General features: G+C 44.5%; 2 protein-coding genes across 12 annotated transcripts in view; both read left to right on the top strand.

Moving 5' to 3' along the window:
- Nucleotides 1-8,728, top strand: part of PIP5K1A (phosphatidylinositol-4-phosphate 5-kinase type 1 alpha) — a 39,501-nt gene extending 30,773 nt beyond the window's left edge. For 3 of the 8 annotated variants that reach the window (XR_009257714.1, XR_009257715.1, XR_009257713.1), the window contains exons 8-16: nt 1,440-1,645; nt 2,432-2,515; nt 3,338-3,386; nt 3,584-3,668; nt 4,737-4,883; nt 5,087-5,216; nt 5,778-5,913; nt 8,257-8,305; nt 8,589-8,606. Coding sequence is in view for 3 of the 8 variants with exons in the window: in XM_058715791.1 (XP_058571774.1) it covers nt 1,440-1,645; nt 2,432-2,515; nt 3,338-3,386; nt 3,584-3,668; nt 4,737-4,883; nt 5,087-5,216; nt 8,257-8,305; nt 8,589-8,591 (753 nt within the window). In the remaining 5 variants the exon portion in view is untranslated. Of the gene's footprint in view, nt 1-1,439; nt 1,646-2,431; nt 2,516-3,337; nt 3,387-3,583; nt 3,669-4,736; nt 4,884-5,086; nt 5,217-5,777; nt 5,914-8,256; nt 8,306-8,588 lie in introns of all 8 variants that reach the window. The other 5 variants (XM_058715791.1, XM_058715790.1, XR_009257712.1 and 2 more) reach the window with 4 other exon arrangements.
- A 9,149-nt stretch (nt 8,729-17,877) lies between these two features.
- On the top strand, nt 17,878-27,522 carry PSMD4 (proteasome 26S subunit ubiquitin receptor, non-ATPase 4). 4 transcript variants are annotated; one of them, XM_058715793.1, is made up of 11 exons: nt 18,097-18,164; nt 18,709-18,796; nt 23,062-23,202; nt 24,418-24,532; nt 24,938-25,024; nt 25,254-25,322; nt 25,493-25,708; nt 26,103-26,211; nt 26,380-26,511; nt 26,597-26,664; nt 27,233-27,522. In XM_058715793.1, the coding sequence occupies exons 2-11, from the start codon at nt 18,738-18,740 to the stop codon at nt 27,401-27,403; spliced, it is 1,167 nt and encodes a 388-aa protein (XP_058571776.1). In that variant the 5' UTR covers nt 18,097-18,164; nt 18,709-18,737; the 3' UTR covers nt 27,404-27,522. The 4 variants fall into 4 exon arrangements, with proteins under 4 accessions (XP_058571779.1, XP_058571777.1, XP_058571776.1 ...); XM_058715796.1 differs by lacking the exons at nt 18,097-18,164; nt 18,709-18,796 and adding an exon at nt 17,878-18,061; XM_058715794.1 differs by lacking the exon at nt 18,709-18,796 and having other exon boundaries at nt 18,069-18,164.
- The last annotated feature ends 452 nt before the right edge of the window (nt 27,523-27,974 follow it).

Here is a 27,974-nt window from a genome sequence, read left to right as displayed (position 1 = left end):
GAGCCACCCAGGCACCCCACAATCGAGGCTCCTTAATATGACACATCAGGCCTGTTATTGTTTTGCCCCTATCAACCTCTGTAATCTGCCACACCATTTTTTTGCATTTTCTGTTTTAGCAGTACCAAATTACATCTCACAGGATGTAACATGCTGTTTGTTTCATGTCTCCAGGCCTTTATTTGGACTTATTTTCCAATTTATCCTTCATAAGCTTATTTATGTATCACTTCTTGACTTCTACACTAGTCATGTAAGCAGTTTTGTTGTTGCACATAGTAGACTGTATTGCATTTATTTTTGTAGTTTTCTTTCCTAAATTATAATATCCTTGAGGACAGAACCTCTCAAGTATCTTTGTACCCCAATAAGCAGGCACAGCGCATACAGATGTTAGGGCTTCGCTAAATACTGAACTGAATTGAAGCTGGCCATATAAGGTCCTGCAGCAGATCTGTTCTATCACGAAGTGTACTTTACCAGACTTTCCTTGTGGATTCTTTACAATTCAAGTATGTATTCCTTGTTCCCTTGAGAAAATAATGCTCAATAATAATAATAAAGAGATACAAGGAAAGAACAAAGAGCGTCTTGTGGGCTAGGCAGTGGTCTAATATATATTTACTCAAAAGGAAGAAAGCTGAGGGGATGTAAATGGTGACCAGAGGAGGTTAATGTGTTCTTCTTCAGGGACTAGGAGGAGCAAAGGATAAGCCTATGTAGTTAACCCTGGAGGTTTACTGTCAAGGGGCACCTTGGTGGCTCAGTTGGCTAAGCATCTGACTCTTGGTTTCTGCTCAGGTCATTTATCTCACGGTTTGTGAGTTCGAGCCTGTGTCGGCACAGAGCCTGCTTGAGATTCTCTTTCTTCCTCTCTTTGCTCCCCCCACCCTCTACCAATAAACATTAAAAAAAAAAAAGATAATTGAAGGACACCTGGGTGGCTTGGTCAGTTGAGAGTCCGAGTCTTGATTTTGGCTCAGGTCATTATCTCATGGTTCATGGGATCAAGCCCCACACCCCACATCGGGTTCCATGCTGATGATGTGGAGTCTGCTTGGATTCTCTCACTTCTCTCTCTCAAATAAATAAACATTGGGGTACCTGGGTGGCTCAGTCAGTTAAGTGACAGGCTTCAGCTCAGGTTATGATCTCAGTTCGTGGGTTCGAGCCCCATGTCAGGCTCTGTGCTGACAACTCTGAGCCTGGAGCCTGCTTCAGATTCTATCTGTCTCTGTCTCTGTCTCTCTGCCCCTCCCCTGCTCACACTCTGTCTCTCCCCAAAATAAATAAATTTTAAAAAATTAAATATTTAAAAAATATGTCTTTAAAAAACAAAAAAAGAATTGAATCAGGAAAGCTGTGAGGTCCTGAAAAAGAGTTCTCTTACCTCCCAAGGCTCAGATCATGGTTTTTGTTTTTGTTTTCTTTCCACTTAGGTGCTGCAGAGCTTCAAGATAATGGACTATAGTCTCTTGATGTCAATCCATAACATAGATCATGCCCAACGAGAGCCCTTAGGCAATGAAACACAGTATTCAGTTGATACTCGCAGACCAGCCCCCCAAAAGGCTCTCTATTCTACAGCTATGGAATCTATCCAGGGCGAGGCTCGGCGAGGTGGCACCATGGAGACTGATGACCAGTGAGTGGGCTCAGGGACACCGGAAAGGAGAACATAGACTCACTGTAGGTTTTTCTTGAGGAGGGGACCCAGCTTCTGGAATAAGAGTAACCCTGATTCAGGAGTTAAGTTGACAGTAGTAGTATTTATAGAACTATAGAATGAACTTTCTTAAGAATATAAAAAGAAAGGAAGAAGTCTTAAATTGGGGATTTATAGCACATCTGAGAAAGAGAACTATTTGAAATTAAAAGACTTTTTGAAAAGAATCTACTCAGGGTCTTAGACACATCTGCCTATTATATTAAAACTTCACCAAAAGCAATTTGTTATAGGCAGCTTTATGGAAGATGTCCTTCTTACCACGGTGGATCTATCAGGGAAGCATATTTACCGCAAAGTATAAATGTCTTGTAGGTAGTTCCAGTTTTAAGTCACGGTAAAGGATACCATGACTCTCAAGAGGAGTGTCCTAGTGGGCGTGAATTAAAATATGAAAGTACTGTGGAAGTTCAGTTATCGGAACGTTTCCAACATGGCTGAGTAGAGGTGATATTAGATTCTCTTTGGTGGAATTAGGGTCGGAGGGGGCAGGTGAGTGAAACTTGGAGGCAAAGAGGTTGTAATACGTACTCCAGAGTGGTTCTTGGGGATGAAGGAAGGTTCTCACTCTTCCCCAGTTTATGGGAGATGGGACGGTTATGTTTAGGTCTCAGTTCCCTGTCCTGATCTGACTCGAGGTTAAGAGAACCCCATGTGCCAGGCCAAAGATTTTCTTAACTCTTTTCTTCTTGTCTTCCGGAACAGTATGGGTGGCATCCCGGCCCGCAATAGTAAGGGGGAAAGGCTGCTGCTTTATATTGGGATCATTGACATTCTTCAGTCTTACAGGTGAGGAGTGCACAGATCCCAAATGAAGGGGCAGAGTGGTTGCAGATAACCACTCACATTTCTCCTTCAGGTGGGTTTGTCACTAAATTCTTCCTGAAACAAGAACAGTGAGTTGCAGCCCAGCTGCTTACCTCATTAGGTTTTAAATGATGGTTTGGTTCATTGATTTTGCCTGTCTCCCTGGCTTCATTACCCTGCCACTTCCCCAAACATAACACACACCTCTGTGGAGAGCTGAGTCAGTCCTCAGAAGCACCAGGGTAGAATACACCATCTGTCTGGCTCTTTGCGAGAAACCTGTGAGATGAGTCACACTCCACATTGGGATACAGCTGGAAACACGTTCCCCTTTCCTCAGAGGAAAAACAAGAGGATCACTGTTCTGTGCAGAGTGTGAGCCTGTGGAACGGAGGTAGTGAGGTGGTAGTGAGGGGAGAGCTGGGAATGCTGGATCCCAGGTTTCAGCTACTACTGAGGATTGGACAATACTTGGTTTACCATTTCAGCGTCTTATCATCCAGTTTTAATTCCTCTCTTCCCCCTAGTAGCATACCCATCTATTCCTTCAGTTCTCCTTTTGTAATAAATGCTCTTGTCTCTGACTTACCAGGGACATAATTACTGCTCTCTTTCTATGGGAAGCTAAGTGACTTCCCTGGAAACAGCTTTGATCTCCATGTTGAACAAGCATGACTGTGTCTGTTCTTTGGAAAGCCAGTTTTATAGAGGGAGTGCTTTCCCAGCTTTTTCAACTCTAAAAGAGAAAACTGTGTCATTCACTTAAAAACTGTGGGGCTGTGTGATAAACATTTTTCTCGGCAGGTTTGTTAAGAAGTTGGAGCACTCTTGGAAAGCTCTGGTACATGATGGGGTGAGTAGCAGTTTGCTAGAGGCTCTCCTGCCTCCTTCAGTTCTGATTTGCCCCCTCCGTTTGTTCTTATTTCATTTGTGGGTTCTGCCCTTCTGCTTGGGTCTCAGCCTAGGGGAAAGCAGCCCTAGGACTAAATAGAGGCCCTCTTGCTGGGCCTTCCCATCTCTAACTCTGCAGCCCTCTCTTCTGCTCTGCAGGACACCGTATCGGTGCATCGGCCAGGCTTCTATGCTGAACGGTTCCAACGCTTCATGTGCAACACAGTGTTCAAGAAGATACCCTGTAAGTGGCTTCTACCAGATGACCCCCCAGTGCCTCCCTTACTCCAGGAGATGGGGGGGCAAGACACCTCTGTCAGGGAACTGCCAAAGCCTCTTCTGCTCTACCCACATCCCGTGAGAACTGCTGCCCGTCTTTATGTCAGTCACTCTGTCTGTCCCCGTGGTTTCCGAGTTGCTGCTTTCCCCCTGGCTGTCCCTCCGTGTGTCATTGAGGTGAGGGGCATTTCTAGGAAGTGGGATTGGTGGGGGAAAAGTGTCGTTGTGGGAGTAGGATCCACGCCACAGGCTGAGATAGAGCCAGACTTACAGAGATAGACAAGGATATCACAGATGTTCTATTTTCTGTTCATATCCCCAGTGCCAAGGAATTCTCAGAGTGGGATCAAAGGGTTGGAGAAGCATTTACTGATTTCTGCTTAGCAGTCCTTCTCACTCTCTTTCCTCAACTTTTGTGACTGGAAAGTGCCAGTATTCTTCTTCCCAAACCTTCCATGCTGTTGACCCTGGCACATTTCCAACTCCTCCTTTCCATCTCCTCATCTTAGGCCTCAGTCGTCCCTCAGTGCGACAGAGAGGACTTAGGCATGCCAGACAGTCTTAAAGAAACATGGAAAAATCTTTTCAAAGTCTTTTCAAAGTGATATATAAACAAGTGTAAAGTATCACGGTGCTGTGTGCGTAAGTGCTACAAGGATGCAGAGTGAAAGGGTCATCTTCGTCAGCTTGACCTGGAGGACGTTACTAAAGAACAAGGGGATGACGGAGCGGAGGACATCTCATCGGGTGGAAGCAAAGCCATCGAGGTTGGGTGTAGCAGGGGAAAGATGTGCGTGTGTGTGTGTGTTTCCTTTTGTCTAGGTTCTCTGCTTTCCAAAGTGAGGTGACCCAAGATGCACAGCCTGTCCTCTGAAGAGTAGTTAATAGAGCTTGTCTTTGTTGACATTAGTCCTTCTGCCCGCTTTGCAGAGCACCTTTGGGTTTGTGTTGGGGGTGCTGGCGATTTGTATCTGTGTCTTGGTGATGGTTTCTTAGGTGGGTGCTAAGTAGGCTTTCTCTTTCCCTTTTGAAGTGAAGCCCTCTCCTTCCAAAAAGTTTCGGTCTGGCTCATCTTTCTCTCGGCGAGCAGGCCCCAGCGGCAACTCCTGCATTACTTACCAGACATCGGTCTCTGGGGAGCACAAGGCACAAGTGACAACAAAGGCGGAAGTGGAGCCAGGTCAGCGCCAGGGCTGGGGCTCCCATGTGCGTGGGCACTCCCTCCCTTCCTTCGGAGCCCTGTCTTATCTGCCTAGGACCTCTACTCTCCATTCCTGTCCAGGAAAAGCCAAGTTGCTTCATTTTTTCCCCCCCTCATATTTTCCCCACCCCATTTTGTCTTCTTTTTTATTTATTGATTTTCTTCCCTTTTCTTTTTTCCAGGCGTCCACTTCGGTCGTCCTGATGTTTTACCTCAGACTCCACCTTTGGAGAAAATCAGTGAGGTCACGACTATTCCTGACCCCTATTTCTCACCTGTAGTTGGAGAGACTTTACAAATGCAATCTACAAGGTTGGTTCCTTGGCCCCTTTCTCCATATAATCTTTTCATGTCTCTCTTCAGGTCCTTAGGAACCTCCATAAGTTGTTTCTTCAAGAGATCATTGTCATTTGCTCCTCACTAGATTTTTGCAGGTTTACTTTCTTTTAGCTGATCTTTAGTGATTTGGAAAAGTGTCAATATCTCTCCATCTTTAGGGGGGTGTGCAAGACTTTTCTGATATTCAGTCAAAACACGCCCCAACCAACCCTTTATCTCCTGATGAGTTAGATGAGAATTCTCTGCTTATTTTGTAAGCCTGGGAAGATTCCTGGGCAGTGAAGAAAATGAACAGTCAATGTTGCAAAAGAATCCAGTATGAAGATTGTGATTTAATTTTGTTACATGGTGTGTTGATTATTCCATCATAATACATTAACCTAAAACTTAGTGGCTTAAAATAACAAGCATATATCATAGTTTCTGTGAGTCAGAATCTGGGTCTTCATGAAGTGTTGGCCAGGATTACTGTCTTGTCTGGAAGGTTTGACTGAGAGGCTTCACTTCTAAGCTCATTTATGTGCTTATTGGCAGCATTCAGTTCCTTGTGGGTTACTGGACAGAGGGCATTAGTTCCTCACCAGCTGTTGGCTGGGGACCTCCCTGTTCTTTGCCACGTGAGCCTCTCTGTTAGGACAACTCAGCACATAGCAGCTGGCTTCTCTCAAGAGTGAGTAAATGAGAGTGCATGCACCTTTGCAGAAGCCATAATCTTTTTGTAACCTAACCTCAAGATTGACATCCTGTCACCTATACTGCATTGTAGTTGCTAAATGTGGCCCACACACCCACACTCACAAGGAGAAGGGCTTACACAAAGGTATGAATATCAGGAAGCAGAGATCATGGGGAGCCACCTAATGAGCGACCTGTCACAGTCCATCTTCTGGCCCCCAATAATTCACATCCCTCCATGTGCAAAATGCGTTCATTGGCTCCCATGGTCTCTAAAAGTCCCATCCCCATTATAGCAGCAGCTCAAATTCCAGAATTTTGTCCTCTGAATTAGGTCTTGGTTTGAACGAATTCCCCAGGTGGTGTTCCTCGAGTATAGTTCCTCTCAGTCTTTTGACCTGTGAAAAATAAAAGAGGTTTTCTCCCTTCATACCTAGCAGACAGTGGTGAGGCAGTAAGGAGATAACCACTGTACACATTGCTGTACAAAAAGAGGAGCGAAGGAGGCACAGAGGAGTCACTGGTGCATAGCTAAGTCCAAAATCCAGCGATTGTTGGAGTTTGTTTTATCGAGTCTCAAAACATGGGGGTAATTCTCCATGGCTCTTGGCTCCACCCTTTGGAGTCTTGTTTTTGCTTTCTGTGTCTTCCCTTTTCACAAAAGGTAGAATGTGTTTGCAGCTGAGTAGTTTTGTCAGCCTGCTCTCTTGCCAGTACAATTTTAGGGTCCAGTGGTCTCTTCATTTTGTACTGTTTCTGTCCCTTTCAGTCCAAGCTGGTAATGTTTCTGTTGTTATAATGCCCTCATAGATTTTGTGGACCTCCTATGAATCTCATTGAGATTCAGTCCTTCAGACAAAAGCCACACCCACAGATATTGACCGTCTTGATATAAGCCCTGTGCTTCTTAGAGATCCTGTTGTTGAGAGGATCTACAAGACATTAATCTTTTTGGATGGCCTTTTGCATGATTGAATAGTACTCTAACCAACAAACTTTGATTTTTCTGAGGTCTCAAAAAAATGTTTTACAGTCATACCATTGGCTTTGTCTTTAGGGCACATTTTCCTGGTAGTACTCAGGTTATAAAACCTTGCTTGTTCACAAGCCATTTCTTAATTTCAGCGTGGTTTGCTATCTGGAGGGGCTCAGAATTTTCAAAACCATTAAGTCCTGGCAAGTCCTCCTTTTATTAAATAGTCCTTCCCTTAATCTTTTTCTTCTCTTAAGTTTTATTCTAAGCATTATTAAGAAGGAATTGCATGGCACCTTCAGGACTTTGCTTAGAATTCTCCTTTGCTAGATCACCCAGTTCATTAGGCACATATTCTACTTTTCACATAACTGCATATGATATTGTTGCTAAACTTTGTTCCACTAAATTCCTTTACTTGCCAGTAAGATCTTTCTTACTCTCCTTTCAGCCCACACTGGCCACTCACCCATTCAAGTCTAAAATTCTACAGTATATTCATGGCACTTTTAAACTTTCACTAAAACTCTCCTTAAAGCCCACTTCCCTCTTCCAAAGCTACTTCCACTTTTTAGATTTTTAGTTCAGCAGCACTTCACTTTCAAGTACAAAAAGCTGTATTATCGATTGTGTAATAAATTACCTCCAACTTGGCAGCTAAAAACTACAAACATTTATTATCTCAGATTTTATGTGGCTTAAATACTTCATTGTGACTTAGCTGGGTGCCTTTGGCTCAGGGTCTCTCAGGATATTACATTCAAGCTGTTTGTAAGGGAAGTAGCCTCATCTGGAGGCTCGCCTGAGGAAGGATCCATTTCCAAACTCACTTATGTGGTTGTTGGCAAGATTCAGTTCCTTGCAGGCTGTTGGCCAGTGGTACTTCCTTAGTTCCTTGTCACATGCTTCTCTCCATGTGGCAGCTGGCTTCTCTCAGAGCAAACAGAGCATGAGCCAAAGAGGAAGCTAGGTAGGGTATTTGGTAACCTAATCTCAGAATTGATGTTTTCTCATCTGTCCACTAGAAGAGAATCACTAAATCCAGCCTACATTCAAAAGAAAATTTTACAATGGCATAAATATCAGGCAGCAGTGATCACTGAGTGCCTGCCACACCTGGGAATTGAGGACAGAAGGGGAGGATATTAGGAAATACTTTGTAGTACTCAAGATGATAAATAATTAATTAAAATGGCATGCTTCTAAATCTGGTAGTTTCTTAACCTTTTCTTTCTGAATCCTAAATTGATCTTGAAGTGAAATATGGAGAAGCAGTATAAGATCTGACTTGAAAGGAGGGTCCTTTTTCTTTTTTATCTTCTAATACTTCTCTCTGCCTCCATTTTTTTTTTTTTCTCCTGTTAGTTCAATCCTCTTGGAAAAGCCTGAAGTTGCAGAGTCAGAGTTCACCCATGTGAGTGTCTGGGATGTGGGGGAGGTAAATGCTTTGAAGGGTATAAAGATGATCACTGATGGAGTGGAACAAGGAGTTAATTGGCAAGGTTAAGGGACTGGGTGCCCCCCTGAATCTTGCCTTTTTAAATTTTGTGGTTTGGGAACCTTGTACTTGCAAGCAGAGACTGAAATAGAAGAAGACTTCTTAATTCTTTTAATCAGGTTGAAATTAACTTGAATTCCATTCCTGGCTCCTCATCTCATACTCCACATCCTTAATTTTACACTCTTTCCCTTTCCAGTGAGCAAAAAAATTCAGAAGACTTAGAACAAGATTCTACCAGCTCGGTGATCCCAAGATGCCAGCCCTTGCCCCAGCAATGCTGAGTTTTCTTCTTCGTGGTCATCACAGAAGAAGCATATTGGAGGCTAGGGGGGCTGTCTCTTTCCTGAAGAAGATCGTCTTCTCCATCCCTTTCCTTACAAATGGGCCTTAGTGCCTCGGACAGTTGAGGACAGCAGCGTCCTCCCCACTTCTGAGTTGAGTGGCATGAGTTTTCAACTGGCCAGCCTTGGCTTCCACAAATGAATTGTTTTCAAGCCCCCAGTTCTTCCTGCTAGAAGCGGGGTTGCTGGACTTGGTGGTTTTCTTCCTCCTCATCTACCCTTCACCAGGAGCTGGACTCTTAATTTTCTCAGGACAGACTGGCTGGCACCTTATCTCCACCTTAGCTCTTTCTCTGGAAGAAGACCCTGGTAACTTTTGTAAAGGTTTTGGGGGAGTGATGGTGTTAAACCAACTCCCAACTTCCTTTTTTTTCTTTTTTCTTAAAAAAAAGGAAAAGAAAGACTAGCGCACAGCACACAATTTCAAGCTAGTTTCAGATCAAAACTCCAGAAGTGTTGGAGAGCTGCCTGTTCATGGGGTTCCCTCAGAAGAGCCCCCTGGTGTTTGAGAAATGGAAGTGTGGAACTGCTTTGCCAAGAGCAGCTCCTCTTTAACTCCTCCTCTCTTGATGAATTTCTTAAGGCTGAAGGAATGGAGAGAGTGGGACATGGGGTAATCTTTACCCCTTTGGTTGAAACAGAAGGGCAGTCATGGGGCTGGAAGATCAGAGCCCTTCCTAGGCAGGACCTGACTCACTGAGGGGCCATCACGATTATTACTGTTCTGCAATTTGAAATATATTCTGCTTGTTTTTCTAAATACGAAGACTTAATCAAATGAATTTGGATCCTTCTCAAAAGGTTTCTTCCTTGCCCTTCCCACCTTTTCTGACAAAGTTCTGTTCGTGGAGTTCAAGTGGAAAGGGGACACCTGTGTCCATTTAACAGGCAGTCTAGCTGTGAGGCTAGAGGATATTCTCTTAGACTCACAGGGAGCCAGCAGATTCTTGCCTAGGTGAGATCATTGCTGTGCCACATGCCCTGCCCCTTCTCATACAGAGAACTCGGAAATGGGGGCTTTGTAATCCCTCTGTTCCCGTCTCCAAGAGTTGTGGTTCCCCATCTGATCCTCCTACTCCTGCCAGGGGAAGAAGGAGGCCTGGCATCTCAGGCAGATTGTTGAAGACTCTCCTGTCCATCCCACCCGACCTTGATAGTAGGGTAGCCCATCCCCCAAGTAACTGTCTATATTAGACACCCCCAGCCAGTTTCTGGCTGCCTGTCTTTGCTGCCATGTTCTTTTTTACAAGAAGGAAAGAAACAATTCTTGCTATTTTTTTTCATAATTTACTATTTATGATGTATTTAAGTGTTTTATTCAGGACAGAGTTCTGTAGGGGGTGGGAGGGAATATTTGAGGGAGGCTGGGTCTTAGGGAAGGGAATGGGGAATCAACATTTTTATGAAGTGTCATTATTTGCCTCTACTTTGTATTGTTCAGAAATCGCAAATGCAATATAAAAGTGATAAACCCTTGGTTTTAATGTATTAAACTTTCATCAGTTATTTAGACCTCTTGTTTCTTCCTAATTATTTTTCATAACACCGTACGCTCCATCTCCTGCCCCAGTTCAGGCTCCATGTTCTTTGTGTTTTTCTGAGCGAATACTGTGTCTTCCCCAGGTTCCTTCAGTCTGGTGCAGGCTGGTGCTGGCTTCATTCCTTACCTTCCAGCCACCCCTCCACCATAACAACTTCAATTTGACAGGGAAAAGCGGTGAGTGAAGAAGGGAATTACCGTAGGTCTGTTGCCTAGAAGGCAACCCACTTTAACTGATGGATCTTGGGATCCAGCACCGAAAATCTTCCTCAAGTTTAGGAGGAAAGGAGAGGGACAAAGCAAGATTGAGACAAGTTAGTCTTCAGATTCAGTCTCTTTCCTTCCCCCAACCTGGCCCTAAGGCATCACTTAGAAGAGCATAGAGAAAGCATCCCTCAGTTCTGTTTTCTGTGAGGTTGAGCTTAGTTAGGCTCTTTTACTGTGATGGGAAACTAGGCCAAAGAGGGGGTGTTCATTCTAAGGCTTGTAGGTGGGGGGCTTTGGAGAGAAGCAAGTTAATACTATTCTTTCCACAGCACTATTCCTTACCTTGTTAAGATCATTCTACAAATATATAAGCGGCAGGTAGCAAGCAATGCACTGGGCAGTGGAGGTCAAAAGAAGTAATTGACCTTCAAGAGTGTGTAGTGTACATACATGTGTGTACACAAAAACAACATGTTAGATGGGATACAGTGAAGGATTTCAGTTGTCTGGAGAATGGTATGGAATATGTAAGAAAATTAGAGGTCACTGTGGACCAGAAGTGTTGGAGAAAGTTGTACTTGAGCCCAAGGTCCTAGAGGTGTCTCTCCAAAACAGAGAACAAGGAAGAGACCACAGCAGAAGCAATGGTGGAGGAGACTTGAATGAGAATCTTGGTTTAGGTGGAGGACACACAGGAAACCCTGACTGCTAGACTGAGGAATTTTTTATTTGATTTTATTGTTTAAAAAAATTTTTTTAATTTTTTTTTAACGTTTATTTTATTTTTGAGACAGAGAGAGACAGAGTGTGAATGGGGGGGGGGGGGGCAGAGAGAGAGGGAGACAGAATCTGAAACAGGCTCCAGGCTCTGAGCTGTCAGCACAGAGCCCGACGTGGGGCTCAAACTCACGGACCGTGAGATCATGACCTGAGCCGAAGTCGGACGCTTAACCGAGTGAGCCACCCAGGCACCCCTGTTTTTAAAATTTTTAATGTTTATTTATTTTTGAGAGAATGTGATCGGGGGAAGGGGCAGAGAGACAGAGACAGAGTCTGTCAGCTGAGCTGTCAGCAGAGCCCGACACAGGGCTTAAACTCATGGACCGCGAGATCCTGACCTGAGCCGAAGCCAGACGATTAACCGACTGAGCCACCCGGGTGCCCCGGAATTTTTTATTTTAAATTACTATGGGCAGTGAGGAACTGTAGAATGTTTTTTGCCTGTAGGACACGATCAAAATAATTCCAAGACTAATCTGTTGACAAAGTTCTCTCAAAGTATCAGATAGGAGAAGCAGACTGATTAGACTATAATAATTCAGGAGTGAGGTGGTGATAAAAAAGCAAACTATGATAGAACAAGTAATTGGAGTAAAAGGAACTGGGGATTCTCAAAGTTTTGAATGTAAGCCATAGGCTCAGCCTTCCTTTAGACTGGATAAGGAGAAAACTTCTTCCCTAATAGGACTTGAATCTGAACATGTTTTAGGCATAAGTTTACCTGTTATGCTGAATAGGTGCAGTAGACACCCTCTGATGGTCAAAGGGCCCCTCTAATGAGCAGCAGCTGCTACTTCCACATAAAACTAAAAGTTTAGGAAAGCAAGAGACCATGGTTTAACGTTTTTCTTTTAAGCATGTCGATCTCAGCTATTCTGAAAGTTATTCACTAGAATTGGGGTCTCATCCCTTCTTGCCATAGTTCCAGATTAAACTGTGTATTCTTTAGTTTTTCTTCCTCTTTTCTTAAATATTTTATTTTGAAGTAATCACTACACCTAACGTGGGGGCTCGAACTTACAACCCTGAGATCAAGAGTAGAGTCGCAAGCCAACTGGGCCAGCCAGGTGCTCCTCTTTAGTTTTGCAAGGACACAAAAAGGTCAATATCATTTGAAAAATTACTTTCTAGAAGTTCATTATACAGCATCTTTTTCCAATTAATTCTCTCACTTAATGGAAATTTCCAACCAAAAGAGTAGTGAACCACCATGTATGCATTGTCCAGCTTTCAATAATTATCAACAGAAGTAAGGCCAATCTATCTCACCTATTACTTTCTGTTTTTAGTTTTTTTAATGTTTTATTTATTTTTGACAGCATGAGTGGGGGAGGGGCAGAGAGAGAGGGAGACACAGAATCCCAAACAGGCTCCAGGCTCTGAGCTGTCAGCACAGAGCCCGATGCGGGGCTCAAACTCACAGACTGCGAGATCATGACCTGAGCCGAAGTCGGACGCTCAACCGACTGAGCCACCCAGGTGCCCCTCACTTACTACTTTCTAGTCCATCCCCACTTTCTTTCTGCACCTCCAAAGGATTAAGTTAAAATAAATCCCAGACACCGTATTCTTCCATCCACAAATACTTCAACATTTAACTGAGATAGGGACCCTTTTTAAAAATATATATAGGGGTAGGGTCACCTGGGTGGCTCAGTCAGTTAAGTGTCTGACTTCAGCTCAGGTCAAGATCTCACGGTTCGTGGGTTCGAGCCCCATGTCAGGTTCTGTGCTGACAGCTCAGAGCCTGGAGCCTGCTTCAGATTCTGTGTCTCCCTCTCTCTCTCTGCCCCTCCCCTGCTTGCACTCTGTCTCTCTCTGTCTTTCAAAAATAAGTAAATGTTTAAAAAAAATTTTTAAATAAAAAAATATATAGGGGTAAAAAAATTATATATAGAGATAGACAGAGAGAGAGAGGCACCTAGGTGGCTCAGTAGGTTGACTAAGTCTGACTCTTGGTCTTGGCTCAGTTCTTGGTCTCGAGGTTCATGAGTTCTAGCCCCACGTTGATCGGGCTCTGTGCCATCAGCACAGACTGGGATTGTCTCTCCTCTCTGCCCCTCCCCCGCTTGTGCTTGCTCTCTCAAAATAAACTTACAAACTTTAATATATATATATATAAACTATATTATCATGCCTTAAAATTTTCTTAATAACAAATCTCCAGCCAGTGGTCAGAGTTAGCTAATTGTCTTACAGATGAATTTTTGTTAATAGTTTTTTTGACCCTAATCTCTCTTGAACTCCCTCTAAGGTTTTGCCCCCACTACCCAACCAAAACTTTTAATAAGGTCACTGGTGACCATCTGGCTAAATCTGTCCGTCCTCTGACATGGCAGCAGCATCTGACAGCTTCTTATTCCCTCCTCTTGGCTTCTGGGATACTACTTTCACTAGGTTGTAGCATGGTGCTACACTGCTACATCTCTTTTTTCGTGCCTGCCTCTCTAGCCTCTAAATGTTGAAGTGCCCCAAAACTCAATAATAGGGCCCCTTCTTTCAGTCTACATTCATTCCCTAAGTAATTTTTTAAGTCCTCACAGTAGCCTAAAGACCTGTATAATTTGTTCAAACCCCATATCACCTCATGATCTAAAGACTATCTCAATATTGGCTAAAAGCTCCCAAATTTCCGTCTCCAGCCTAGACCTTTCCTTTGAACTGCAAATTCCTATATCCACCCGTTTACTTGACATCTAGATCCAGGTGTCTAATAGGCATCTTAAACCTAACCATGACCAAAGCTGAATTTCTGGTTCTTGTCCCTTCTAACCCATCTTCAGAAATAGTGATGGGGCATCTGACTGGCTTGGTAGAGCCTGCCACTCTTGATCTCAGGGTTGTGAGATCAAGCCCCACGTTGCACATGGAGCTACTTTAAAAAAAAAAAAAAATTGATTAAAAAAAATAATGACTCCATGCTTCTAGTTGTCTAGAATCAACTAGTGTCTTCCTTAACACTCCCTTCCCTTAAAACCTCCATCAGATCCATTGGCAAATTCTGTCACTTTTGTATCTTATGAAATACTTGAAACCCAACCATGTATCACCATTTCACCCTTGTTACCACCCTAGAATAAGCCATCGTCATATTATCTGATCAGTGAAGTGGTCTCCTAAACCGGTTTATCTCCTGCTCTTTTCCCCAAGGTCATTTCTCTGTAGCAGCCAAAGTGATACTGTTAAAACACAAGTCAAATCCTGTCAATCGTCTGTTGAAAACTGCAACAGCTCCTTAACTCACTCAGAATCCTTAAAATGATCTACGAGACTGTACACCAACCTCTTTACTACATTTGCTTCTCTGGTCTTCCCCTCCCTCTGTCCCTCTACTCCCACCTCTAGTAGACTCCAAGTTCTTAAGTACACTCTTGCCTCAGGTCATTTTCACTTGCTCTTTTCCCCAGGTATCCTTTAGGTGTCTATAATATAAGGCTTCCTTAATATCCTATTTATATAAAACAGAAACCACATCCACCCGGGTTTAATTTTCTCTGAAGTGATCACCATTATTTGAAAACAAATTTATATATTTATATTTTTAATGTAATGCAATATATTTCACATATAAATATATCATTTTAATATATAAAATAATATATAAATATAAAAGTATATATATTAAATTATATAAATACATAATATTTATATTTTATTTATTCATTTATTTGCTTGCTTCCTCACTGGCTTACTACTGTCTGCCTTCCCCCATAGAATGTAAGCTCTGTGAGGGCAGGATTTTGTTTTGTTCCCCTCCAAGAGCCCAGAATAGTGCCTGAGCCACAGGTAAATGAGTGGATTGTTTTGTTCTTTTTTTCATTATAGAGCTCTCGTTTTACCAAAATGTGATGCTGTCAGATTTTGTCTTTTGTGCACATTGTTGCAACTCTCATTTCTCTTAACAACTTCTGACATAATGCTAACAGGACATCTCTGTTCAAAGAGTATTGGTTCTTGATTCTCCAGGTTGAATTAAGTCAATCTATTTTTCACTCTCATTTTTTTTAAGTTTATTTATTTATTTTGAGAGAGAGAGCAAGAGGGGGAGTGGGGGGGGGCACAGAGAGAGAAGGAGTGAGAGAGAGGATCCCAAGGGGACTCCGAGCTGTCAGCGTGGGGCCCAACTTGGGGCTCATCTCACCAACCATCAGATCATGACATGAGCTGAAATCAAGAGTCAGACGTTTAACCAGCTGAGCTACCCAGGCACCCCTCACTATCTCATTTTTTGATGGTCATTATATTTTGCATTCTTTGCAATATCTCCATAGACTTTTCAAAGTGTAGTAACTAGGGGCGCCTGGGTGGCTCAGTCGGTTGGGCATCTGACTTTGGCTCAGGTTATGATCTCAGGACTCATGAGTTCAATCCCTGCGTCTGGCTCTGTACTTACTGACAGCTTAGAGCCTGGGGCCTGCTTCAGATTCTGTGTCTCCCTCTCTCTCTGCCCCTCCCCCCACTTGCCCTCTGTCTCTCTATCTCTTAAAAATAAATAAATAAACATTAAAAATTAAACAAAAAAGTGTAGTGACTAAAAACTGGTCACAACCTATTAAATGTCTGACTAATGCTGAGATGGTGACACTTCCCTGCACAGGTATCATGGATCACGTTTTCCCAGAACAGTGATGACATTCCAGAACATTCATTTCCTAGTTTATTTGTGTTGAATGTTTGTCTTTGTTTACTTATACATTTAAAAGAATACTAACTTATAGTTATCCTTGATATTCAATTTGTCTTTGGAGTTGTATTATTGCAATTAACCCAGAATATTTTGTTGTTGATGGATTTTATATTTTATGAAATACCCTTCTCCTGATCTTACTTCAGCTATTTGTGTTGATTTCTATTTTGTATAATATTAATATAGGTATACACGGTTTCTTTCATTACTGTTGCCTGATATATATATATACATATATAGTATACATATATATTGTATGTATATACATGTATATGTATACATATATATAGTTTTTTTAACTCTCTCCCTTTATTTTTAACTTTTTAAAATGTTTATTTTTGAGAGAGAGCGCGTGAGCAGGGGAGGGGCGGGGATGGGGTGGGGAAAGGGGATCCAAGGAGGGCTCCACTCTGACAGCAGCAAGCACAACTCAGGCCTCGAACTCAAGAACTGTGAGATCATGACCTGAGGCAAAGTCAGACGCTTAACTGATTGAGCCACCCAGGCGCCCCAATTTTTACCTTTTATCACTAGTTTTGTGTGTCTCTATTTACAATGTGTAGCTAGTTTTTAAATGTATTTCTTGTCTTGTTTGCAAAATATTTTGGTTATGTTTGAACTTGCAATTATTTTTCTGTGCTTATTTCCCCATTCCTGTCTATGGTTATGTTGACAGTTTTTTTCTCTAGTAATAGGGAGATTTTACTCCTATACAAGCTGTGATGCCTACCAATAACTTTTGAGCATATCTATTAAACCAACATTTAGGTAATATCCACAACACTCCACTCTCCCATCTCTAAATATGGTGTTCTGTAGCCATGCCTGGTCCCTTGCTACGCTTTCCCTCCAATGGAGAGGCCTGGCATTTCCAGTTTTACATGTGTGTAGAGAAAAGTAATCCAAAGCATTTTTGAATGTTATTCTTTTTTTCCTTTTTTAAATTTTCTTTCTTATTTTTTTAAATTTACATCCAAATTAGTTAGCATATAGTGCAACAACGATTTCAGGAGTAGATTCCTTAGTGCCCCTTACCCATTTAGCCCATGCCCCCTCCCACAACCCCTCCAGTAACCCTCTGTTTGTTCTCCATATTTAAGAGTCTCTTATGTTTTGTCCCCATCTCTGTTTTTATATTATTTTTGTTTCCCTTCCCTTATTTCATCTGTTTTGTCTCTTAAGGTCCTCATATGAGTGAAATCATATGATATTTGTCTTTCTCTGGCTGACTAATTTCACTTAGCATAATACCCTCCAGTTCCATCCACGTAGTTGCAAAGGGCAAGATTTCATTCCTTTTGATTGCTGAGTAATACTCCATTGTGTATATATACCACATCTTCTTTATCCATTCATCTACCGATGGACATTTGGGCTCTTTCCATACTTTGGCTATTGTTGATAGTGCTGCTATAAACATGGGGGTGCATGTGTCCCTTTGAAACAGCACACCTGTATCCCGTGGATAAATGCATAGTAGTGCAATTGCTGGGTTGTAGGGTAGTTCTATTTTTAGTTTTTTGAGGAACCTCCATACTGTTTTCCAGAGTGGCTGCCCCAGCTTGCATTCCCATGAATATTGTTCTTGATTAACAAACCAAAATGGTTTACTAGTTTGTCTCCCATTCTTTGGGAGATTAGTTAAAAGGATTGATTTGTCAAACCTTTTCTTGGCTCCTACCATGTGTCAGGCTCTGTACTGGGCTTAGGGATTGCAAAGATTAAGACACTTTTCCTGCCCTTAATTAAATGGGAGGAAGAGATACACATTCAATTCAGGAGGCTAAGGGCTTGGTGGTTGGGTGCACAAAGCGCTATGGGGAACTGACGGAGCTGGAACGTCATTGGCCATCCCACCACTTTCTAAAAAAACGATGATGGCAGACACATCCACAGTAATTTCAAAGGATCCTTCCCCGCTTCTCGTAGATCAGCCAGCAGAGAACTCAACCACAGAACCTGCAAGACACGGAAAGCAAAGAAGGGCTCTCTTGCGTGTTACCCACGTCCTACGTCCCTCGTGCATTCCATTTTGGCTGCGCCTACAATTCCCAAAATGCAACGCGGAGGCTGGAGGCGGACGCCCCTCGCCGAGCGGGGCCTTATGATTGGTGGTGAGCATTGGACCAATCGAAGAAGTTGTTGTTTGTCAGTCTAGGAGAACCGGTCCGGGAGGGAGGAAGGTGGCAAGATGGTGTTGGAAAGCACTATGGTCTGGTGAGGAGCTGCCTCGGGGCCCCGTGATGGGGCGGGATGGGGTGGGGGACGCATGTCGCGCGGAGGCCGGGTGGGCTGGGATGGGGGTGGGGGACCAGTCGGCGAGATGTGGCCCAGGGCCAGGAAGGAAGGAGCTCCATCGACTTCCTGAGTCATCCCAGGGCCCGGGAGAGGTGGATGGGCCCGGAGTACCCCCAGTATCCCTCAGCTGTCGGACTGTCATTGACCAGCCGATCCCTGCTGCCTTGCTCTAGTCTAGCGTCATCTTCTCTAGACTATCCCCAACTCTGCTGTCTGTAGCCAGAGTCCTGCTTCTCAGACTCATCGTGTAGTCTACCCTCCGCTTCTCAAAATAATGGGTATTAGGAAGGGAAATTGTAAATTCTTTCCCAGCCCCGGTTGCTCATCTCTGTCTCCATTACCTTTCCCTGTATCATCTCGAAAGGTATTATTTATAAATTGCTTTCTCTGTGTCAGGCGTGAATTTACGTTGTCTCACTTACACCTCACAACACTCCTAGGTAAATATCTGTCCATTTTACAGATGGAGATACCGAGTCTCAGCAATTTTAAATGACTTGCCTGAGCCAAGATTTAAACCCCAGGCTGTCTGACATTAAAGCCCTTATCTGGTGAGCTAAATGTCTTAATCAGTCTCAGACTTGGACTGAGTATTTTATTATAAGTTGGAGTAGAAGATGACACAAACTTTTGCGAGGTTTCAACGATTTCTTCGAAGTATGAGAGTAAAATATAATACAAAATAGTACACAAACACAAATCGCCAGTTGGATGGAAGAACCACCTGAGTTTTCTTTTGGTGGGCGGGGGATAGCATTGCCAGATAAAATATAGGATACACAGCTAAATTTGAATAGTTCATATAAACAATAGTTTTTAATATAAAAAATGGCCATAGGTATGTCCCAAATATTGCATGGGACACATTTATACTAAAAAGTTACTTAAAAAATTTTTTTGCTGGGGGGGCGCATGGGTGGCTCAGTCGGTTGAGCGTCCGACTTCAGCTCAAGTCATGATCTCGTGGTCTGTGATTTTGAGCCTGAGCCCCGTGTTGGGCTCTGTGCTGACTGCTCAGAGCCTGGAGCCAGCTTTGGATTCTGCGTCTCCCTCTCTCTCTGCCCCTCCCCCACTCGCGCTTTGTCTCTGTCTCAGAAATAAATAAACATTTTTTAAAATTAAAAATAAAATTAAAAAAAAATTTAACATTTTTTAGAGATGGGGTGGGGGAGGGGCAGAGAGAGAGGGAGACACAGAATCCCAAGCATGTCCCAAGCTCTGAGCTGTCAACACAGAGCCCAAAGTGGGGCTCGAACTCATGGACAGTGAGATCATGACCCAAGCCAAAGTCGGAAGCTTAACCGAGCCACCCAGTGCCCCGGAAGTTATTTGTTAATTATGTATAGTTCAAGTTTAACTGGGAGTGGAGTCCTATTTATTTATTTGCTAAATCTGGCAACTTCTGGGAGAGAGCATGTTAGAGTAGAGAAAGGACAGGATTTGGAATACAAAATCCTGTGGTTTTGGTACTTACCAGCTCTATGTTCTGGAGAATCTAGTAAATCTCTCACTGGGGAGAGTAGTAACCTCCACTTGCCTTATAGCACAGGTGGGTAAAATGTTTGTGACGGTGCTCTGTAAACTGTACAGCGCTGTACATCTGTTAGGTTCAGTGTACTTGAGGAGTCCTCAAGAGGGAATTTAAGAGGGGCCTTGAAGGGATTTTGACAAATGTTGAGGAAAGACAGACAGTTAGGGGGAAGGGCAGAAACCAAGCTGCTGAAGTGTAAATGCCCAAGGTGTGGTTAGGAATATGGAAATAGGCTAGTGTGACTTGATTATAAGGTTGTTGGTGTAAGGTAGTTTCTTTCTTTTTTCAGAGGTAGATGGATGTCAGGCTCAGGAGGTCGACCTCTGTCTGGTACCTTCCACAGAGGACTTCTGAAAGAGTTCACACCATGGGGATGCCAAGCCGTTTACAAAACGGCGTTTAAGAATATTGCATGGGATATGCCTGGGTGGCTCAGTCAGTTAAGTGTCCAACTTCGGCTCAGGTCATGATCTTGCGGTCTGTGAGTTTGAGCCCCATGTTGGGCTCTGTGTTAACAGCTTAGAGCCTGGAGCCTGCTTTGGAGTCTGTGTCTCCCTCTCTTTCTGCCCCTCCCCTGTTTGCACTCTGTCTCTCAAAATAATAAGTAAACATTAAAAAAAAAAAAAAAAAAGAATATTGGCCTGGCTCATGATCTTGCAGTTTGTGGGTTTAAGCCCCGCATCGGGCTCTTTTCTGACAGCCCAGAGCCTGGAGCCTGCTTTAGATTCTGTGTCTTCCTCTGTCTCTGCCCCTCCCCTGTCCGTGCTCACACACACTCTCTTTCAAAAGTAAATAAACTTAAAAAAATAATAAAAATTAAAAAAATATTGGCCTGGCTTGATGTATAGGAGGAAAGATTAGGTCCAGAGAGACATATTGGTGGCCAATTGTAGCAGTCCAGTCATAGAATAATGATGAGAGCCACTCCTCTTTTTCTGTAGAGCCTCATAATCTGCTGTGCATGAAGATTCTTTGGAGGAGTTTATTAAAAATTGCAAGTATTTGACTGCGTTCTCCATCTGCTGAGTCAGACTCCCAGCCAGGGAAGTCCAGGCATCTGTATTCTTTTTTAAATGAAGACTTTATGGAATAGGTGGATAATATCATAAGTCCTTATTTAAAAAAAATTTTTTTAATGTTTTTATTTTTGAGAGAGACAGAGCATGTGTGGGGGAGGGGCAGAGAGAGAGGGAGACACAGAATCAGCAGCGGGCTCCAGGCTCTGAGCTGTCAGCACAGAGCCCGACGTGGGGCTCGAACTCAGAAGCCGAGAGATCATGACCTGAGCTGAAGTTGGATGCTCAACCAACTGAGCCACCCAGGTGCCCCTAAGCCCTTATTTTGAGTTGGGTTTTTGTTGGGAAAAATTATATACCTTTGAGCAAAAGTAGTCAAGAAATAGATACATTATTTGATTCATATAGAGGTCAAAACTAGAAAAACTAAACAGTGTGCATACACTTTTCTAGGGATGCATACGTAGGTGTTCAGGCATCTGTGTTTCCCCCACCCCCAAGGCATCTGTGTTTTTAATCCCACCATACTACCATCACCCTCCCTGTGTTCTGATGCCTGTCAAAGTGGGAGCCCTGCTGCCGCATTCTCCACTGTCTGTTCTCCCTACTGCTCAAGTCCCCTTGCTTACATGAGGCCTTTCTTCCAGCCCTTAGCCATCTGCTCTTGCCCTGTTGCCCAGAGTCCTTATACTTAGTAGCTGTCCAGTTGGATGGTCCTCAATGCCTCCATTGTTTTTTATATTTGGACTCACTACTGTATTTGAAGCTAGAGAGACTGTTACTTCCCTGCTGGGAGAATAATCAGAAACAGTGTATCAGGGAAAAAAGAATATAATGCGTGGTCAGTCGAGTCAGCCCTTGATCTCCTTTACATAGATGGAGTTTCCACTATGAAAACTAGTCTGTGTGTTCATGCTTATTGTTAGGCCCTGTGCTAAGTACTTTCTATGAATTTCATCATAGCAATCCTGTACAGGTAAAAATTCATTTTACAGATGAAGTAACTAGACCTTAGAGAAATTAAGTAACTTCCTCAGGATCATAGTATTAATAAGTAACAGATTGGGGATTTGAACCTGAACCTGAACACTGTTCTTTACTCCCATTTGTGTTTCTTAGGGTAGTTTCTTAATTACCTCTCTTCATCATGTTTGGTTTATATTTATTGCCAGAGGATACTAAAGAAAAAGATTGCCACCTGGACCATATTTTGTTAGCCAGGGGAAATGAAGTGTCTCATCTAGGAGGACCCTCCTTCCTCCCTTCAGCACAGATGGAATCATTGACAGAGTTCTAGAGGATCTCGAGTCATCAGGAATTGATCCTGCTCAGGGCTTGTGTAACGGCTTCATTTACTTGCCTTCTTATAGTCTCTGGGAAGCTGGAGCTTATATTTCATATTATCTGGGTCACTTAGATTGGGAAAAACTGCAAGGATAAAAGAAGTGAGACTCCAAATCCATGTAATCTCATTTTTGCAATTTAGTCCAGCTGTCAAAGCTGTTGAACATTTAACCAAATGATTGCATTGTGTTTTCCTGCACTCAGTGCTGCCAATCATGTATTATTTTATAAATATTTTCTACTTTTGGAATGCTCACATTTTATTTTTTTTTTTTTAATTTTTTTTTTCAACGTTTTTTATTTATTTTTGGGACAGAGAGAGACAGAGCATGAACGGGGGAGGGGCAGAGAGAGAGGGAGACACAGAATCGGAAACAGGCTCCAGGCTCCGAGCCATCAGCCCAGAGCCTGACGCGGGGCTCGAACTCACGGACCGCGAGATCGTGACCTGGCTGAAGTCGGACGCTTAACCGACTGCGCCACCCAGGCGCCCCTGGAATGCTCACATTTTAAAGGCAAATTTAGAATATACATCCATGACAGTGCTTAATAACACTTACATGCCATGCCTCTTATGAGAAGGTGGTTGTGGTACATGAGTGGATCTCAATGTTTGGTGCTTATCAGAGTCACTTGCGGAGTGAAGATTTAAATTTTGTTTCCCCCTTCTCTCATTTTGAGTCTCTAAGTCTGGTGTAATGCTTGGAAGTCTGTGTGTGTGTGTGTGTGTGTGTGTGTGTGTGTGTGTGTATGTATATATACATACATACACATACACACACATATAAATGCACTGCTGTACATTACAATGTCCCTCAAAGGAAAAGTGTTGCAGGGAGGTAGGGGGTCCCTAGAACTAGAGAGAATGTCTCAGAGAGATCCTACAATATGTCTTCTTTCCCTTCCTTCTCTCCTAATCTGACAGCGTGGACAACAGTGAATATATGCGGAATGGGGACTTCTTACCCACCCGGCTGCAGGCCCAGCAGGATGCTGTCAACATAGTGTGTCACTCCAAGACCCGCAGCAACCCTGAGAACAACGTGGGCCTCATCACACTGGCCAAGTACATGGGGCAGAGGAGGAGGGGCTTGGTAGGTGGGTGGGTGGCTTCCCACATGTGACCCACTGTGGTATCCAGGTTGCCACCCTTTCGTAGGTTCTGTGAAGTTGTGTTTGCCTATCCACCTTCTAGACTAGTTTCTTCACTATTTGGTGGAAATGTAAATCGTAACTTGAGTTTAATATTAATCTGAATTTAATACAGTTATGAAACTAGATCTCCTGGGGTGAGAGTTCACAATATATTTTAAATTCAATGAAAAGTGATTTGGGATAAGGGTCCCCAGGGCATTTATCACATGTCCTCTTACCCTAGAAGTGGTCTAAGGACTGATAACCCTCAGATGAGTAGCCTCCCGTCCCAGTATCCGTGTTGTCAGCTGGCCAGTGGGTCTAGAGATGGAGCAGGTGGGAGACATAGTCAATAGCATCGAGCTGTGGTAGAGGGATTGTCATGTTATCCCCCAGAAGGCAGGATAACAGGAATTCAAGGGAAATTGGGAGGAAGAGGGCAAGTTTGCAAAATCAACTACTTATTTCCTGCACTCATATCTACCGAATACTATTTCCAGTTTTATGGAGATATGATTGACGTATAACATGGCATAAGTTTAAGGTATACAACATAATGATTTGATATATGTATATATTGTGAAAATGATCACCATGCTAAGTTTAGTTAACACCCATATCTCACAAATTTTTCTTTGCTTGTGATGAGAACTTTTAAGGTCTACTCTCTAAACACTGGGCGTTCGATTAAGAAAAGTAGAGATTAGGGGCGCCTGGGTGGCGCAGTCGGTTGGGCGTCCGACTTCAGCCAGGTCACGATCTCACGGTCCGTGAGTTCGAGCCCCGCGTCAGGCTCTGGGCCGATGGCTCGGAGCCTGGAGCCTGTTTCCAATTCTGTGTCTCCCTCTCTCTCTGCCCCTCCCCCGTTCATGCTCTGTCTCTCTCTGTCCCAAAAATAAATAAAAAACGTTGAAAAAAAAAAATTTAAAAAAAAAAAAAAAAAGAAAAGTAGAGATTACAGTTATTATAAAGGTCTTTAAAGAGAAGACAAGTCAGGTGCACCTGGCTGGCTCAGTCGGTAGAGCATGTGACTCTTGATCCACATTGGGCGTAGAACTTACTTTAAAAAAGGAAAGAAGAGTCAAATACAGTTTTTGAGGCACTTGTCCTGACCTGAAGTCACAGAAACCGTTTCCCTACATCCCAGTGACTGTGAAGTGCTGACCACACTCACTCCTGACACCGGCCGCATCCTTTCCAAGCTTCACACTGTCCAACCCAAGGGCAAGATCACCTTCTGCACTGGCATCCGCGTGGCCCACGTGAGTCCTACTGGATCCCTTTGATTGTTTCCCCGTGTTCTGAAGTTCTGCCCCCAACGTTGTTCATTTCTCCCCTGGAGTCTTGAGCCAGAACCAGAGCAGGGGAATAGAAAGGACTCAGAAATGAGTAGAAAAGATACGGTGGGATGAATTCCAGGACCAGTGATGACAGTGAGGGAAAAGACCCCTGGAATTAAGACTCACCCCTCTTCCTTGTCCACACAGAGGCACAGTAAGGAGGAAGGGTGAAGGAGGGATTAGACCCTTCTGTGTCTAATGTGTGTGAGCGGGATGGTGGACTTGTGGAATGTAGAAACCATAAGAACCATAAAAAAAGCAGAGTGACAGGGAGCGAGCTAGGTGATGCCTCTGGCTGACTGTGAGAACTTCCTCTCTCTTTACAAGCTGGCTCTGAAGCACCGACAGGGCAAGAATCACAAGATGCGCATCATTGCCTTTGTGGGAAGTCCTGTGGAGGACAATGAGAAGGATGTGAGTCCAGGTGACAGCTGGGACATTTGGGAATGGGGTCTCTCAGGCCTTAAGGGAGCCTGGCAGAGTCATTGGGTTCATCACTTCGGGGAGAGGTGGATCTACAGAATTCAGTGTTTCTGTTGGGGGGCCTTGGGGAGGTTAACCAGTTTCCGTATGCTTTTGTGAGGTGTGTCATTTCCCCTCATGGTATGGAACAGATTTCCTCATTTCTCTTCTTTCTTCTTAGCTGGTGAAGCTGGCTAAACGTCTCAAGAAGGAAAAAGTGAATGTTGACATTATCAACTTTGGGGAAGAGGTGAGTAAGGCCAGGTTGGGGGGCATGGACTTGATTTGGCTGTAAACAGAACAGTCCTTCCCCAGAGGAGTGCCTGCACTGTGAGAGAGTAGCTACAAACAAAAGCTGAAGTGGCAGAAGACGGGGAGTAGGGCAGGAAGGAGAGCCTGCTGTGTCCTTGCCTCCCTCAGGAAGTGAACACAGAGAAGCTGACAGCGTTTGTAAACACACTGAATGGCAAAGATGGTACCGGTTCTCATCTGGTGACAGTGCCCCCTGGGCCCAGCTTGGCCGATGCCCTCATCAGTTCTCCGATTCTGGCTGGTGAAGGTGGTGCCATGCTGGGACTTGGTGCCAGTGACTTTGAATTTGGAGTGGATCCCAGTGCTGATCCTGAGCTGGCCCTGGTGAGCAAACATTGACCTCACGTAGAGCCCAGGGGTCCTTCTTTGTCCTCCTTACTCACACACCCACACGCCACATAGCTAGCTTCTCTAGGGCTAGACAGTCCCGAGCACCCTTGCTCATTTTCCCACACTCCCTTCAGGTCCCTCTTCCCCTTAAATCTGTGTGATCTCCGGGGGCACCAGTGTCAGTGCCTCTTGTTCACTTGTAATTAAAGCCCAGGCTTCTTCCAAGTCCTCCCTTTTCCCCTATATCATCTCTTATCTCCCAGCTTCTTCCCCATGTACATAAACCAGAAGCTGCCCCTTTGTGTTCCTTTCCCACCCCTCAGGGGACTCACCCAGTGCCCGTGAGGAGGGCGGGCAGAATGACTGACCTTGCCCTGCCCTTTGCCAGGCCCTTCGTGTCTCTATGGAAGAGCAGCGGCAGCGGCAGGAGGAGGAAGCCCGGCGGGCAGCTGCAGCCTCTGCTGCTGAGGCCGGGATTGCTACAGCCGGGGCCGAAGGTGAGGGATAGGGCTGAAGGGTGCCCAGTGGCCTGGGATAGAGGTACAGGAGAAGGAGTGGGGAGGCCTGGCAGCCCCGGGAGTATATGGGCTGGGGGAACGCTTTGGGGGTGGGTCTGTGTGGACCCTGGCACCGGTTCTACTCTACCACTCTCTTTCTTTTTCCAGACTCGGATGATGCCCTGCTGAAGATGACCATCAGCCAGCAGGAGTTTGGCCGCACCGGGCTCCCCGACCTGAGCAGTATGACCGAGGAAGAGCAGATTGCCTACGCCATGCAGATGTCCCTACAGGGTGCAGGTGAGTCAGGGCCCCGGGACTCAGTGCTCAGGCGGAGAGGTTGGGTCCGGAAATGGAGCTCAACACACTGACCTCTTTTCCTCAGAGTTTGGCCAGGCAGAATCAGCCGACATTGATGCCAGTTCAGCCATGGACACATCTGAGCCTGCCAAGGTGAGGGCCAGCAGTGATTCCCCATCCCCATCATGCTTAAAGTCCCCTGGTGTTCATGTCCTCAAACCCTCCAGGCCTGAAACCACTCTTCGGGTTTCACAGCTGAGCTTTTTGAGGAGCGCAGGGAAAGAAACAGAGGTATATACGTTTCTTGTTGGTAAACTTTGCTAAGGCAATAGGACGCTCACAGTCAAGGTTGAGTAAGTGTCCTCATGTTCTGTAATTGTCCTTCCTTTTTGGTGGGAGCAGTCTGGACGGGTGTGTAGGATATTGTCTTCCCACCAGGGTGAAAGGCGGAAAAAAATGGGTATCTGAGAGCAAGAAATCTGAACGTGATGGCATGTGATTTTATGCTGTATGCTCAGGAAGCTGAGTTCCAGTTTCTCTGGTCAGTACTAAATGTGTGAGTTTGTACCGCATATAGGCACCGGATATTTTCCTCAATTGTCCTTCCTACTCTTGGCCAGAGGTGTCCCCGCGCCCAGTCAGGTGGAGAGAGAGGCTCAGGCAGCTGTGTGCTCCCCAGATGGCTCAGCCCCTACCCCAAGGCCCCCCTGCCCTTTTTCAGGAGGAGGAGGATTATGATGTGATGCAGGACCCCGAGTTCCTTCAGAGTGTCCTGGAGAACCTGCCAGGAGTGGATCCCAACAATGAAGCTATTCGAAATGCCATGGGGTCCCTCGCCTCCCAGGCCAACAAGGATGGCAAGAAAGACAAGAAGGAGGAGGACAAGAAATGAGACTGGGGGCAAGGGTGGCTGAGCCTGCTCAGGGGCCGCACAGGGTGGGACGGGGTGTAGGCTTAGATATGTTACCTGTAACCACTTACGCCTCAATAAAGCTTGGCAACTTTTGTTTCCTTTTGCCTCCAGTAGTAGTAGCTGTAAGTGTGAGAGAGGGGAGGAGTGCCTGGCACGAAGGAGAGTGTCCCCTACTGAGTCCTCAGTACCTGGTCTCTAATTAATTAATTAATTAAAAATAAAACAATATTGGCCTTTGGAGACTCGAGTGTGGAGCAGGGCCGGCCTGGAAATGTGTGTTTACACACTTCAGAAAGTGCCCAAAGAGGGCCACGAACGAGGCGCTGTGAGAATGGGAGAAAGGGCCAAACCCTCACAGCCTCTGGGAAGGCTCCTGGAGGTAACACCTGAGTCCTCTATGTTCATCAGGGCGAAATGTCCATCAGCCAACGGGGAAGAGATGGGGATGTTTCCAGTCAGCAGGAACCGTATGTGCTGATGACACAGAGGCACTTGGGAAGGACTGAGTAGCTCAGAGACTGGCTGGGTGAGTGGAGGAGATGGGAAAGTG

This window comes from Neofelis nebulosa, chromosome 2 (genome assembly GCF_028018385.1).
Source record: "Neofelis nebulosa isolate mNeoNeb1 chromosome 2, mNeoNeb1.pri, whole genome shotgun sequence".
Taxonomy (NCBI): domain Eukaryota; kingdom Metazoa; phylum Chordata; class Mammalia; order Carnivora; family Felidae; genus Neofelis; species Neofelis nebulosa.
The sequence above is the reverse complement of the archived record's forward strand: the minus strand, read 5'-3'. Positions and strand labels throughout refer to the sequence as shown.

Bases quoted from the DNA above. Each gene is read 5' to 3' on its own strand.
- PSMD4 (XM_058715793.1), top strand. From the start codon at position 18,738: ATGACTTGCCTGAGCCAAGATTTAAACCCCAGGCTGTCTGACATTAAA. The intron at 24,533-24,937 runs GTGAGTCCTACT...TCTCTTTACAAG, and splicing joins CTGGCATCCGCGTGGCCCAC to CTGGCTCTGAAGCACCGACA. The intron at 25,025-25,253 runs GTGAGTCCAGGT...CTTTCTTCTTAG, and splicing joins TGGAGGACAATGAGAAGGAT to CTGGTGAAGCTGGCTAAACG.